The 15,479-nt window shown below is 33.0% G+C and overlaps 1 protein-coding gene across 3 annotated transcripts in view; it reads right to left on the reverse strand.

Annotated features, from left to right (window-relative positions):
• Positions 1-284: 284 nt before the first annotated feature.
• Positions 285-15,479, reverse strand: part of LOC119604339 (NPC intracellular cholesterol transporter 1) — a 47,646-nt gene continuing 32,451 nt past the window's right edge. Inside the window, exons 7-11 of one of the 3 annotated variants that reach the window (XM_037956909.1) lie at positions 10,466-10,585; positions 3,947-4,572; positions 2,497-3,886; positions 1,536-2,408; positions 285-459 (exon numbers count right to left, since the gene is read on the reverse strand). In XM_037956909.1, coding sequence (XP_037812837.1) covers positions 371-459; positions 1,536-2,408; positions 2,497-3,886; positions 3,947-4,572; positions 10,466-10,585 — 3,098 coding nt within the window. In that variant the 3' untranslated portion in view covers positions 285-370. Of the gene's footprint in view, positions 460-1,535; positions 2,409-2,496; positions 3,887-3,946; positions 4,573-10,465; positions 10,595-15,479 lie in introns of all 3 variants that reach the window. The other 2 variants (XM_037956907.1, XM_037956910.1) reach the window with 2 other exon arrangements.

The raw sequence follows: 15,479 nt of genomic DNA on the forward strand, positions 1-15,479 counted from the left end.
TTTCATTCATATTCCACACACAAAAAAGGATGGATGAATTGAGAAAGAGAGATGTCTGTTTTATAGCGTACGGTTTCAAGTATCTTTTGTTTTTTTATATTTTTCATTCTCTTTTTTTATTAATTTGTTTAAAACTTATTTATTTTTATGTTTGTATATAAAAAAATTATTATTTTAAGTATAAATAGTTTTGTTTTGCTTTTACTATTTTTAGCAGTTGTATAGTTTTAGTTTATTTATATTTTCGTTTTTTCTTTTTTTCGTTATTTTTTTTTTAGTTTTTAACGTATTTTCTCAAGTATTTGTTTTTTTTAAAAAGAGACTTGATAGTTTATTTTTTTGGTATTTTTTGTTTTGTATTTAGTTTGCGTTAAAATCTTACAGTCGATAGCGATGTTTCTTGCACTTTAAATGCTTCACGACGAAAATTTTCCAGTTTAACTTTATTCATGGGTGCACCTGTAAAGTAAAATGTACAGAAAAGGAAAAGAAGAAGAAGAGAAAAAAAAACAATAGTAGAAAACAACAAATATACACATTTTGGAATACAATTTTTTTGAAATTTTTAAAAGCATTAACAGAAAATTACAAAATGTATTTATAAATTGAAACTAAAGTTGTATAAACAAAAATTTGTTTAAAATTAAAAGAAATGCTTGGAAATAGAACATTTTTACAACAAAATAATAGTTGATGTTTGCAATTGAAACTAAAAAAAGCCTTGAAAAGTACAAAATACATACTCAACGAATATTCCATCTAAAAACTAAACATTTTGTTTTGTATGGAAATTATTTTTCATAATAATTAAGTTTTATAAGATTAAAAATAATCAAATGTTCAGGACTGATTACATATTTGGAAGAAGAATTTCAATTTTTTTATAATATTTCGGGTTGAAGTTGAAAATTTAAACTTTATTTTTAAACCATTTATTCTTTAAAAATACAACTTTCTAGCGTCCGAATAGTTACAACTCATTACACAACATAACTTAAGTTTTCTTTAAACTTTACATAATAATGATTTGCTAGAATCATTTTTTGTCCTTTTTTTAACGATTTTTTTCCCGTCGATGTTTTTTTTAAAAACAAAACTAATGTTTAATGATTATTTTGATGATGGTTATGATAAAACATTCGCTTGTGATAATAACAAAAAGGTGAATCTCAACAAAACAAAGCACACATTGTAATAAGGAATACATTGAAAGGATACGACGTTAATTTCAAATATTATTCCATTTTTGATGATTGAGATGATTGTAAGGAATTAACAAAATGATTTGAAAACATGTTACATTTTACATATTTAGTTGAGTTAAGATTGATATACAAGGCATTAGGGTATTGTTGTTATAAAAAGCATTCTTTTAAGGGCAATTAAAGGGTAAAAAAAGAAAATTAATTTAAAATATAAAATACAAAAATACTAAAGGAATTCACTCTTTGTAGTACATAAGCATGGTTGCTACATTTACAACAGTAATTGAATTCCTCTTTAATATTACAAATAAACATTTTCATTTTACTTACCAATATAACTTAGTAAAACTGGTAAAAATATTAAACCATGTGCAGCACCAATCAAAACAATACCCAAATACATTCTAAAATAGAAAACTTGGAAGATTTGACTTTTAGCAAAAGCCAATACTAAGATCCCGCCAAATTTCGTCAGTGTTATGCCCGAAAATATTGAACTGCCCATTTTGGTGAGACAATCGGCTGCACGTCGTTCGCGTGTACCTTCTGTCGATATGGAAAAACTATGAACCAAATGTGAACAGAATTCCACCGAAATGCCAACAGCCATAACAAGATTAACCAGTGAGACAGCATTTAAAGAAATATTCCAATAGTACATGTTGCCACCGAGATTTATAACAATCATGGTAATTGTAATGACCACAACCAGAGATGAGTGTATATCGAAACCCATCAATAGGAATGTTACAATGAAAATTGCCAAAACCGATATACCCATACTTTGTAGGGTGTCTGGCCACATGGTTAGATACTGTTCGTAGAATACATAGAATACGGAATAAGGGAAAACTTCAACTTGAATGGCTTCCTCGAAGGGTAGACCTTGTGACATAAGACGTCCCTGTATCATGTGTGTTATATTGGCTGCTATTTTACGTGCCGAACGCAAAGCGAAATAGTAATCTTCGGATGTTTTTAATATGGAGTGATAGGCCATAAAGTAGGAGGATTCAACAGTGGTTTCATTAGAGTTTGGTAAATATCTATAGCGTACACCATCACCATAGGCAGCATGACCAGCTTTAGCACATGAATCATCGGGATTATCTTGTAGGAAGAAAGGTAAATATTTGCCAAAGTCAACTTCATCAGGACGTCTCAAACTGTCGCGATTAATGACACATGTATCACAAGATGTATCTACAAAAGTGTAAAAGAAGTAATAGACATTTATAACAATAAAATTTTTAAAAATTTAGCATTTTATAACAGTTTTTTTTTTACTTACCTTGATGCGGACAAAAATCACCAGTTTTTGGGTCATATTTGCAACAACTTGAGGCCTGACTCCAACTGAAGTAGTCATCAATCCAATTAGAAGCTGGTCGTGCTATATACGTGACATTGGAACGTTTGCTAGCCAAATAAATTTGTGTGCCCACACTGTCGTCGTTGCAAAACTGTCCCGAACACACTAGATTCTGATCGAATGTTGTGGAAAAGTTTAAGCCAGATTTCAAAACAAAATAAACCGGTGGACCAATACTCAAGTATTTATTTAACGATTGGAAGTAATGCAATACAAAACTATCTTCGGGCATAGAAAGTTCCTGATTTAGGCCAATTTCAATGCGTGGTGCTATGGCTATACTCGAACACAGCCAACCAAAGAATACAATCATAACCACAACACGAACAGTTTTCTTCATTAGGAATGGAACATAGACACTCTTGAAGAATTTGTATAGCAGACCTTCGGTAATGGGAGCAGCATCAGTTTTCTTGCCACGTATAAAGCAGCAGACATCCAAACGATTTTCCGCTTGACGTTTAGTATCCAAAGTCAACAAACTAACAAAACAGGTGATTTGTAGCAGGAAATCAAAGAGTAAAGCCATACCGGCATATAAAGCAAAAGCTTTAACGGCTGGCATATCGGAAAGGCCGCCCAAAAAGAAGCAACAGCTTTCACTAATCGAAGTCAGCAACATGGAGGGACCCACACGACCCAATATTCTGCCAATATGTTCTTCATGGGTTTCATCAGATCGGCGGTTGTCTCGCTGATAGGTTTGCACCAGAATGAATATGTTATCCACACCAACGGCCAGCACCAAAAAGGGTATAACCTCTACAATAATCAAGGTGGCAGGAACGCCTATATAACCGAAAACACCAACTGATGATACCACTGAAGCCAAAACAATTATAACACCTCCCACACCCAAAGTAATTTTACTATCAATGAAAGCACGGCCCAACTCTTGTACATGACCCAGGGAGATGGCAATATAGGCAAACATTATCAAGTAAGACACCAGTATGGTTAAAACATCCGATTGAGATTCACGATTCAATTCATCTTCTATTGAGCGTTCCGAGGTAAAGGCAATATCCATGTGTTTGCTCATATTGTGTTTGGTATAGTTGAGCATATAATCAACATAACGTTGTTCCCATTCCAAGGCTGGACCCAACTTTTCTTTATCATGATGATTGCGTACTAAGAAGGTTAAAATTATAGCGGTAGCACGTTCATATTTAGTATCTGAACCCAATTGTTCGCCGGGTTTTAGGAAACCTCCCAGACCAATGGCAGGATCAACTGGTCCACCATAAGGAGCCAGACATAAGTAAGGGTTGCGTATACATTGATACAGTTCATCCAAATAATTCACCTGCAAAATAAAATTAAATAGCTAAAGAAATATTCACATAAAATCACGCAAAAAATTTACCTCAAAACCATTATCATCATCCTCATCATCTAAACGTTCCAAATCATCTCTAAAATAACCCCATATTGATTGGACCACACAATCGGAAGTTTTCACTTTATCCTGGCCTCCAGAAACCAAAGGAGCATAACAAATATCCTTAAGCATAGTGGCACCCTCAATATCTCGTCCCAAATTCTTAATATCCTCTTGCAAATTGTAAACATCTGTTAGAAATTGTTTATCAAAGACCGGGCCGAATACTAAGGGACCATTTGAGGTGTTGTGCACAATATTATCTAAATCAACCGCCTTAATAATGATTTGTTCGATGCGATAGAAAGGCTGGAAGGTAGAGTCAAAGTATTCACGTTCAACACGAGAACGTGATTGAGGTGAAGCCCACAATTGTACCGGATCGGTAGTGATGTGTAGGAATTTAATGCCAAAACCTAGAGCAGCCACAAACACCAAACCACCCAATAATGTTAGCCAAGGATAGGTGGCGAAAAATTTACCCCAAGCGGTAAACATGGTCTCCAAACATTTTTCCGTTTTAGCACCCAAATGTTCAAAGTAACCAGAATCTGATTCAATGACAATATCAATACCATCATTGTTGACGCCATCCACTTCATTGCCATCACCTGTTGGGGGAAAATTAAATAGAAATTGAACAGAAAAACATGAAATATAGTTTAGTTTGTAATAATAACAAGATCTAATTTAAGACTTTCCACTTCCATTGTTTTAAGCCAATGAATAGAGACTGTCAAAATAAATCTTTGGGAAAGTGAGTTGTTTTCTATGGAAGTTTTCTAAAAGAACGACAAATGCACAACAAGTTTTGCAAGTCAAAGGACAGTTTTTAAACATACTAATGGATTCCATTTAAAATTTTGAAAAACAACAGACAGATTTTTATATACAAACAAATCACATTTTATGGTAAATACACCATTTTTAAATGCATTTTGGAATATTAGTTAAAAAGTGAAACGAAAAAGAAATTTTGAAAATTTTCAAATAAAAAATCAACAAAAAATTTTAAGCAAATTGTTAGTTAGTTTTAAATATGCAAAAAAGTAATTGAATTTCAAAAGGAAATAAAAGGTAATTTACATTAAATTCTCTTATACAAATAGTTTTCACAAAATACATTTTGAAATGATGTTTATAAGACTTGCACAATCATCGTTTTCTTAGGACAGAATGAAAACATTACAAATTTTGCTTTTGGGTAATTATTTTTTTGAAAACAAGTGCTTCTAAACAAATCAAAACTACACAATTTAGAAATTGTTATTAAATACATTTTAATTGCAATTAATTAGATATTAAATATTATTTACTTTCATAATGGGATCACTTTTAAAAGCAAAACAAATTTTGTCCATAAAAATTTTGAAATCAAAATGTATAATTGCAATTAATTATTATTATTGAATTTTCCATGTTAGTTTGCAAATACATACTAATAAAAACCGGGAAATTTAGATTGTGTTATAAAGAAGATATTAAACCAATTATAAAGTTGGTTGAAAGTCCCGCATGTTATTTACAAATTTGGATATATTTCACTACTAATATTTGTTAATGAAGTTTGTTTTTTATTCTTTTAGTTTGCAACTAACTATGTTTATATATAAAGAAAGGAATTGTGCAGTTTATGTTAGATTTATTGGAAAATTTTAAAATCCAAATCCCATATAACAATAGAAGCAAAAGTTTAAAGTTTTTTTTTTCTAAAAATTTTATAAATTTTAAAACATTAGAAAAATTATATCAGTTTTACAACTAGTTCTAGAATGCAAGCTCGTTCTAGTGTTTTGGGTTTCAATACATAGGGAAATATGATAGCGAAAGAAAGGACAAGCTTCAAACCTAGAACTAAATGGAAGCAATAGGAGCGTAAAACGTAAAGGATGATCTTCAAAAGATTCCTGAACATTATCAACTTTAAGAGGAGATGGACTTCTGCAGATTATGCAAGAAAGTTAAGGAGCTAGAAACGATATCCTATAATACGGAGAAATAGGTTCAATGATGAACTAACAAGTTTGCTTTTATGCAATCTACCAGGTTTTATCAGGGAAACTAGCTCAAGACTACTTAATGAACTGGATAAATGTAGTCTAAGGAATCTAAGAGGAGACAGACTTCTGCCGATTATGCGAGAAATTTAAGGAGCTAGAAACAATTGAGCATATAATTTACCATTTTCCTAGAATACGGAGACTCAGACAAAAATAGCTAGGAAATAGGTTTGATGACGAACTGACAAGTTTAGCTTGGTACAACCTATGCAATCTACTAGGTTTTATCAGAGAAACTAGTTATTTTGTCGAATGGAAATGACTACTCAATGGCCTGGATAGATGTAGTCTAAAGAGGAGGCGGACTTCTGCTGATTATGCAGTGATGAAGAGCTAGAAATGATTGAGCATATAATTTACCATTGTCCTAGAATACAGAGTCTCCAACAAAAATAGCCAGGCAATAGGTTCGATGATGAACTGACAAGTTTTACTTGGTCCAACTGATGCAATATACTAGGTTTTATCAGGGAAACTAGCTGTTTTGTCGAATCGAGGTATATATAATTCAGCAACTAGTCTGAGTCAATTGGGTTTCAGTGTTGTTCCAGTCTTTCCTCTTTTTAGTTATTTCTTTTTTTCTATTTAAGTTCTATTTTATTCTTGTTGAAGGAAATCAAAAGAGTTGACAACGATCACCGAATGAAGTTGCACATTATGGTATACAACTCTTACTAACCTAACCGTGGACGCTGTCGTTGTGTGAGGTGGTCCATTATTTACTGGCATACTCGTGAAATGAAAATTGAATATGAATTGTAAAATTCCAAAGCATGGAGGAGAGAAGACAGGACTGATTTATACATATACTGCCATATAGATGGGAAATCGGGCAGTACTTTAGGTGACCTTGACTGACTAGAAGGATGACCTCCTAGGTTTGTCGAAAGACTCTTTTGGGAAATCTTGTACCAGGCAGGAGTTAGGGGAGATGGACCTATAATCCGACGAAGAGCACGATATCAGGGTCGCTTGCCCTCTGAACAAGGTTGCGAATAGGTCTCCTTCACAAGATACTAACAACACAGGCCTACTCGGACAAAAAAAGCTAGGAAATAGGTTCGATGACGAATTGACAAGGATTGATTGGTACAACCTATGCAATCTACTAGTTTTATCAGATAATATAGCTGTTTTGTCGATCGGAAGTAAATAATTTAGGTACCAATACGAATCTCTTGCTTAAGTGTTGTTGGAATACTTCCTCTTTTAGTTTCGGTTTTTCTATTAAAGCTCTATTTATTCTTATTGAAGGGAATCAGAAGAGACTACAACTATCTCCCATTCCCACGACAATTGGATCTCCGCTCCGGAACGACCCGATTCTCAATCGGCCAAAGATTGTCAACTCAGCAACAGCTGTATCAAACAGAAGTTTTTCCCCATTGAAGAACATCCGGTTACATCCAATCTGTTACAACAACAACGATGTCCGAATGAAGTTGCACCTTATGGTAACCTTACTAACCTGCACGCCGTCATTGTGTGAGGTAGTCCATTATTTACTTACTGAACTGTAAAACCCAATGAATGGTGAAGAGAAGAACAGGACTAACATATACTGCTTTCAGGGTTTGTTATATGTCCCCTCCACGAGATATTAACACAGGCCGAACGAAATAGGACAAAAAATAGCACCCGGAAATCTGAATTGTTACACCAGTGTAGACATTCGTTCTGTCAGAAGAGCTTTGTAATCAATTCTTTAATCGAAAAATATACATTATTCTGTGGCGGCGGTACTCAGGGACGTTTGCAGTTATATCCGAAATTGACACCTTTTAGAGCTGGTTCGGTAGGGGCGTTACAAAGTCAATATTTGCTTTATAGAAGAGTTCTAGATCTGTTATTTTATCAATGATTTTTGTAAGAAATTGTTACTCTTCACAACATGCTCAGTTGAGGCGTTATAGAGTCGACATTCCTTCAACAGGAGTGTTCAAAGGGTCGATATTGGATTTATAAAAGAGTTTTTGAAGCTGGTTCGATTAATAGAAGTGTTCGAAATGAGCTCTTTTATCAATGCTTTTTGTTAGAAATTGTCACTCTTCAGAGTATGCACAGTTTAGGCATTATAGGGTCGATATTCCTTTTACAGAAGGGTTTTAAAAGCAGATCTTTTAGAATTATTTTTGCTCAACGTTGTTAAGGAAACTTGTTTCTTTGATGCTTTACAGAGTTTGGTTAGGTTTCACAGACTGCTTACTGCCAGGAGTTAAGTTTTACTTGGGTCCTATGGATCGCTTTGTATTGTCAGTAAAGAAAGGATTTAGGAGATAGTCTATGAGAAAGTGAATAAAGAAAACAGAACTAAACAGAGATGAACATTCTCATTTTTAGAATGATAAGAGTCAATGTAAACTAAATTCACAACCAAATTAACAAATTTCTGAATGCTAGAATACGTTCTAGTTGAACGTGTGACAGATCAGATACATCGGTGAAATGAGACGTCTCCAACGTTTGATAGCGAATCGTTTCTAGGGCCGGGCACATAAGATTTGCGAAGTTAGTTGCGAAGAAAAGTTTTAAAATCAGTTATTTTATTAATGATTGTAAACATTCGGAACTGGTCGTGCGTTATAGGATTCAGTTAGAATCCTATAGTTCCGAGAAAATGTTTAGATAACAACTTGACACCACAGAGTTTATAATCTTTCAATAACATCCGTTGTCAAAGTAAATACATACGTACGACAACACTATGTAATGTTGACAACCCAACGTTGTGAACATTGCAACAATTCGTTGTCAAAATCTAAATTTTATACACATCCGTTAAATGTTAATAAATGTGGTAAGCTACGGCTACGGCAACGGATTGTTTGTCAATAGTGAGCTTACCACGTTTGTTAACATTTAGACAACGGATGTGTTTACAATTTAGATTTCGACAACAAATTGTTGCAATGTTGTCAACATTACATAGTGTTGTCGTACGTATGTATATACTTTGACAACGGATGGTATTGAAATATTATAAACAGTTTTGTTGTCAATTTCGTACCAGACGTGTATATTTCGTTTTCCCTGTAGAACTGATTTATCAAAAACTCTTTAAATCCTTACAATGTACCAGAGAATGAGTTCAGTTTGCATTCGTAATAGAACTAGTTATTTTAAAACAAATTTTTAACATTTTCCCGGAAAATTTGATTCAATTAGAAATTTATGTTTTTAACATTAATAATTTCTAAAGATCAAACAAGTTTGATTAAAAGATCTTTTTCTAAAATGTTGGGATTTTAATTGAACAAATGTTATTGCTATATAATAACTTAACTGATCGATGATTGATTTTATAAAGATTCCATTAATGTTTATTTGAAATTGATTGTTTGAAATAAATTTGAGCAAATGTATTTAAATATTTCTAGTATTATAATAAACAATTTATTCATGATTTGTTTAACGTATGATATGAGAAGTATATTAGGGAATTTATACGCCAAAAATAAAACATTATTTGAAAAAATTCCTCTGTAGATCAAAGATAATATGGAAAAGCTAAGGTCCATTACCATTGTGCAACAATATTTGTATTGAAAGCATTACAATTTACAAATTTCAATAGAATTTTTAAATTTTATAAAGTAAATGAAAGTGGAATTTATAAAATGTTCAATCAGTTTCCTATGATTACAGTTCATTTAAAGTTAAGGAAATTTAACATTTGTTTATAACTTCATTTATAAATTTTGTTTTAAATTTACCTGTATAATTTAAATATCAGTTTTTATTAAAACCTTTAAAATGTAGTTTAGTAAAATAATTAAAATTTAATTTATTAAAATCTCTAAGAGATAACAATAAATTCTAATTTTCAATCCAATCATTAAAGGTCACACTTAACTAATTAGAAAATTTAAAACAATTGTATATGAAAAAATGGTCATCAGACAATTTTTTAAACAAAACGATTAAAACATAAAACAGTTGTATAATAGAAAAACATTTAAAATTTTTAAAATGAAATAAAAAACACAAATTAAAGCGGTAAATTTGAAAAAAAAAAACAATAAAACAACAAATTCAGCATAATAACGAGAAACAGCTATGAATTACAATATAATATTTAGTTATTATTTTAGAACAAGAACAGAAAGAAACAGACAAGCAACAGCAGACTTTAAGGCAGACTTCAATTCTTCCACTGTTCGCATTAAGAATTAAACAAAAATATGTATGTAAATGACTTATGAATGAATAATTTGTAGGTTAAGTAATAATTTCTATAAAAACATAATTAATTATGAAATATTTACAAAAGATGAATAGTAAATGAACCATTAAATGAGTTGTCATGAGTTTTAAAAGCAATTGCAATACTAAATTTTTTAATAAATATATAAATAAGTGCCACCAAATACATTTAACAAAGTGTTTTGATTTTTTGTTTCTTCTTCTTAAAAACTTCTTTTGTAAATATCAAACCAAAACATACTGGATATTTTTGATTGCAGGGGTGAATCCTCCTCGGGTGCCAACTCATTGCTGACACTGTGATCACCAGTGAAACGTCTGCCAATGGACGAACTATAACGATTATCCACCAAACCATCACCTAACAAAACTTAAATAAATTTGTTTTTTTGCCAATCAATATTATAAAACAACAATTAAAAAAAAATAATAATAATATTATTGTATAGTTAATTAAAAAGAAAAAAATATTAATTAATTAATACAAATTATAAAACGATATTTAAATGTTTTCAAATAATATTATAAACTTTTGTTTATTTTCTTTTTAAACAAATTTCTGTATGCCAAGGTTAATAAAAAGAAATTTCTCCCCTTCTCTTCATATGATGAAAATGTTAAAAATACACTAAAAACAATAATGAGAGCATGTAATTTTTTTTTTGAGAAATAATAAAAAGAAATTAGTTGAAATTTAAAGAAGCTTCTATGCCTTGTTGTTGTCATTATTGCAAATGTTTTTTATCTAGCAAAATAGTAATGGGGAAATTACTTCCTGCTATTAGGCATTAAGATTGATGTCACGTGTACTTGTGTCTCATGATACACTGGATCTATTTGTCACTTAATGCATTCTGTTTGGGACGTGATGTGTTCTTCAATCGATCTGTATAACTGTATGATCGAATTGAATGAGAATTGTGCCATAAAGTAAGGAAATTGAGGAATAATCATATCGTACAGATGGTTTGCAAAATAGATGAACAATTGGATTGAACATGGCCGAACTAAAGCTAACTATAGAAGAATAGAAGGAGACATAAGCGATATAGGTCTGTAGGAGTATTCCTCTGTAGACTTTTTCCAGGATTAAGTGAAGGGATCACTTTATAGGCAAATTGAAAACCATTGCATTGTACTCGACTCCTCCGTTTCCATGACAATCGATTATTCGCACCGGAACGACTTGGAGTTCAACAAACAACGACTAAGTATTGTCAACTCAGCCAAACCGGCTTTACACCTGTCGCTGCTACAACAACATACAACAACAACCCGACTCCTCGGTCGGCAATGTGTTTCAACATCAGCATCGGTGGATCATCGGTTTGATTGCGTTAATAGCATTTGAAAAGTTGTAAAGTTTAAGAACACTTCGTGTTATCCCATTTATCTGGATGTTCAGTTAAAAGCTGGCAGAATGCAAGCGAGAATTGTGTAGGGTCAGAAATGTTGGTATCTCCAAACTTAATCGCGAAATAGAAATCGCATTTTCCCATGATTAAGTGTCCGGATGACAATATAGGCTAATTGCAAATCTTTGCAATGTACTTGACTCCCCGGTCGGCAAGGTGTTTCTACGTAAGCATTAATATATCATCGGTGGCGCTAGTCTTGAATGGTTTGGTTGCGTTGATGGCTTATGAAAGGTTGTGAAGTTTGAGAACAACACTTTGTTTTGGATTTCATATCTGGTTGCTCAATTAAAAGCGGGCGGAATGCAAGGGAGAATTGTGCATTATCGAAAATGGTGATATCTCCAAACTTAATCACGATCCTGTCACACAACTTCAACTATTTATACTAATCGATTCTCCACTCGCCAAGGTGTTTCAACATCACGTGGAGACACCGTCAGTGCCGATCGCCTTGGAAGGTTTGGTGTTTCAACAACAGCATTAATATGGCGTTGAGGACGATCCCCTTGAATAGTTTGGTTGCGTTGATGGCCTCTGAAATGTTGTGAAGTTTGAGAACAACACTGCGTTATATGTTATCTCTCTGGTTGCTCAATTAAAAGCGGACATAATGCAAGGGAGAATTGTGCAGGGTCGGAAATGGTGGTATCTCCAAACTTAATCGCGATCCTGTCATACAACTTCAACTATTGATACTAATAGAGTCTCCACTTGCCAAGGTGTTTCAACATCACCGTCAGTGCCGATCGCCTTGGATGGTTGGGCTGTGTTGATGGCCTCTAGAGCTTTAAAAGGCGGCGATACTGTGGTGATTTGACACTGGAAGGTTGTGAAGTTTGCAAATTACACACCATTTTGCCTCAATTTTCTGAATGTACAAAACCGGCAAAATGCAATCGAGAATTTTTAAGAGTTGGAAATGGTGGCTGCAAATGTAATTGCGACCTTGTCATACAACTAAGACTAGTTGGAGAAATATCGTACTGTAGACCACAACTTGCCAACTCATGAACACAAAGTTTATAAACTCTTCAAACGATCTAAGCATTTATTGTGCTTGTCCTCATTTATAAACATACGGTTCAGCTGCAAAAGCAATGAATCCTTGGGTTTCGCCGAATCTACTGGAAATTACGAACAGCAAAGCTAGTAGTTGAGAGCATCACGGAATTGGCTCTCTGCTTGGTGAACGCTGAATGATCATTAAAGATATGTCGTTGAATCTTTTAATTGTTTTTGATTGGTGTAATTGGAGGATTGTGGGTAAATGATCTGTCAATCAGTCAAGTTCGTTATTGTAATATCTGGGGTACCAGCGTAGTAACCCATAATATATTTTTATCAGGGAACAACATCTGTTCCATTCCCAATTAGATTCATGTGCCATTTATGTGTGTTTTTCGAAGCTGGGAAGTACTTAATTGTATGTTGTGTTTTGATTGAAAATCACGGCTCAATACAACTTGAATTTAAAGTTCGATCGATATAAATTTGATCGTTGAAGTTTTTGCAATTATATATAGTTGAGAAAATGTTTTTTCCTACGGATTGTTATATCAATAATGTCTTTACGCTTAAGATGGAAAATTGTCACCCAGCGTATTCTAAAGGTACAGCAATATCTACAGTTATCGGTCGACAAGGAAAATGATGCGTCGAGGCAAAGATTTATGTTGTAGTTTTAGCAGCGACACTTATAAAAGTCGGTGCAGTTGAGTTGAACTCCGAGTCGTTACGGTGCGCAAAACTGATTGTGGTGGAAACGAGAGGTCCTATTGTCGTGAATAGGTAGGAATGTTCCATAAGCAAACCAAAAACCGCCTAGTAGGCGATAAAAGCTAAATAGACCCATATGAATTTCATGACAATAATCTGAAATTGTGCAAACCTATTATAGAGACTCGTAGAGTTGTGTAAACCAACTGCGGCTTTAATATTCTTTAGTATTCAATGTTTACAATGTTGCAATTGGCAAACCGCAGCTTCCCTCACTCTCCTATTCAATTTGTTTTGATTCCTCTGCTGAGTGGATATTATGTGAGGTGGTTGTTGTAACATGCACGACCAATACGCATTAAGCATGTTGCTCTATCCCGATCTTAGTTGTGCCAGAACTACTCCTGTTCTCCGCGTCTGGTTTTTTTCCGTTTTTGCAATGAGCGGTGGGCGACCTCTAAGTACGACATTCATGCGGTATTCTGCGACCGCGGATTTGATGGCGTCTCTATGAATATCGTTCAAAGCTGCCGAATATGATAACTAATCTAATAGATCCTGCACATATGTAATTACTTATGTTCTCTTCGTACATACAAAGGCCTTTCCTGATATGCTTAGTGGAAGCATCCAACTGTGTGCTGTTAGAGTTGGGATGACTCCTCCAATGACATCCCATGAGGAGGAACTGTTTAATTAACATGACGTTATGCTCCCTGACTGGGAAGACCTACGTTTCCTTGTGTAGATGATGTTCTGAGGAAATTGGTAAACAGCCCTTTTACAGTCCTTAGGGCAGCACATTGGTAGCTTTGAAAGTTTCTCCATTGTTTATCACTAAGCGAAGGAGACCTATCTAGGTGATCGACTAGCGCTTTGAGGACCTGGATTCTACTTCGCAATTAATGCATGATTGCAATGGCATGAGCTGAGGAAGTAAATAGTCTGTCAAATATGAACTCCAAGTTTTTGGGGTGGTTTACTGTTGGAATTTTGCCTTTTGCGACCACAGCTAAATTTACTTCCTTCCTTTACAGTAAAGAATTCATGTATTTAGTTGAGATAACCATTCACTATGTGATAATTATTCATGATTTTTTTTTAATTCAAATAAAGTTAACGTTTTTATTACATTTTAGCTTCTTACAACAATTTCAAATAATTTCTTGTTATTATAAAAAAAATATCAAACAAAAACCAATTATTATTAGTTATAAATTTGCCAAACACCATATTTATCCTGTTTTTAGTTAAATATTGTTATTGTTTTTTGTGTATTGTTGATTAAAACGATAAAAAGTAACGACTGATACAGAAATCAGAAATGTAATGATGGAATGATAGATATTAAAGATAATCACCCCTATCGCCAATCAACATTTCACGTGTAATATGTTTCCTTTTCACTTTTTTCGTTCACTAACTTTTTTATCGTGAAAAAAATTCCACTGTTGGGGAATTTGTTGATGGAATTTTGTAAACATTGAACAGCTGTTGCATAAAAAATCAACTATTGCGAATGAATTGTTCACAACAAGTTCACGATAGCAATTTTCCCTTCGAGGCGAATGAAAATTTCAAGGGAAAAAAATTTCACTTCTATTGGCGATAGGGGTGAATATCACCTATTTCGAGTGTTATATAAAATATCTCATATTTAATCAAACACATATCGCTTTTACCCTTTTTTAAACTTATTTATAAATCAGTATATTCTATGTTGATCTTTAGACCTGCCGCCTTTCGTGTTGATACTTTTACTTAAATTTTTGTGTGATAAACATTAGTAGCCGCATTCCTATTCTTCTTGTTTTAATATCTTCCAAAAATCATAATAATAAAACTAAAGATTATCAGTTGAATTAATACTATAGTGCTAAGCTGGCAATAATATTTGTATAAACATTCCTTGTGTGCAATAGCTCTTAATATATAAAAGCGTATTCATAATTGATTTGTATTATATATTTATGTTAAACAAATAACTGATTCACCATTATTTATTTCCTAGCGAATTTTATATTTATTATTCAATGAATACACATATTGTTATATTAAAAAAAATCTTTAATCATCTAGATATATCATCATCATCATCATCTGAAAACTTTTACTTCACAT

This window comes from Lucilia sericata, unplaced genomic scaffold (assembly GCF_015586225.1).
Source record: "Lucilia sericata isolate MDLA Ls3-8-SP2 unplaced genomic scaffold, ASM1558622v1 Contig000383F_arrow, whole genome shotgun sequence".
Taxonomy (NCBI): domain Eukaryota; kingdom Metazoa; phylum Arthropoda; class Insecta; order Diptera; family Calliphoridae; genus Lucilia; species Lucilia sericata.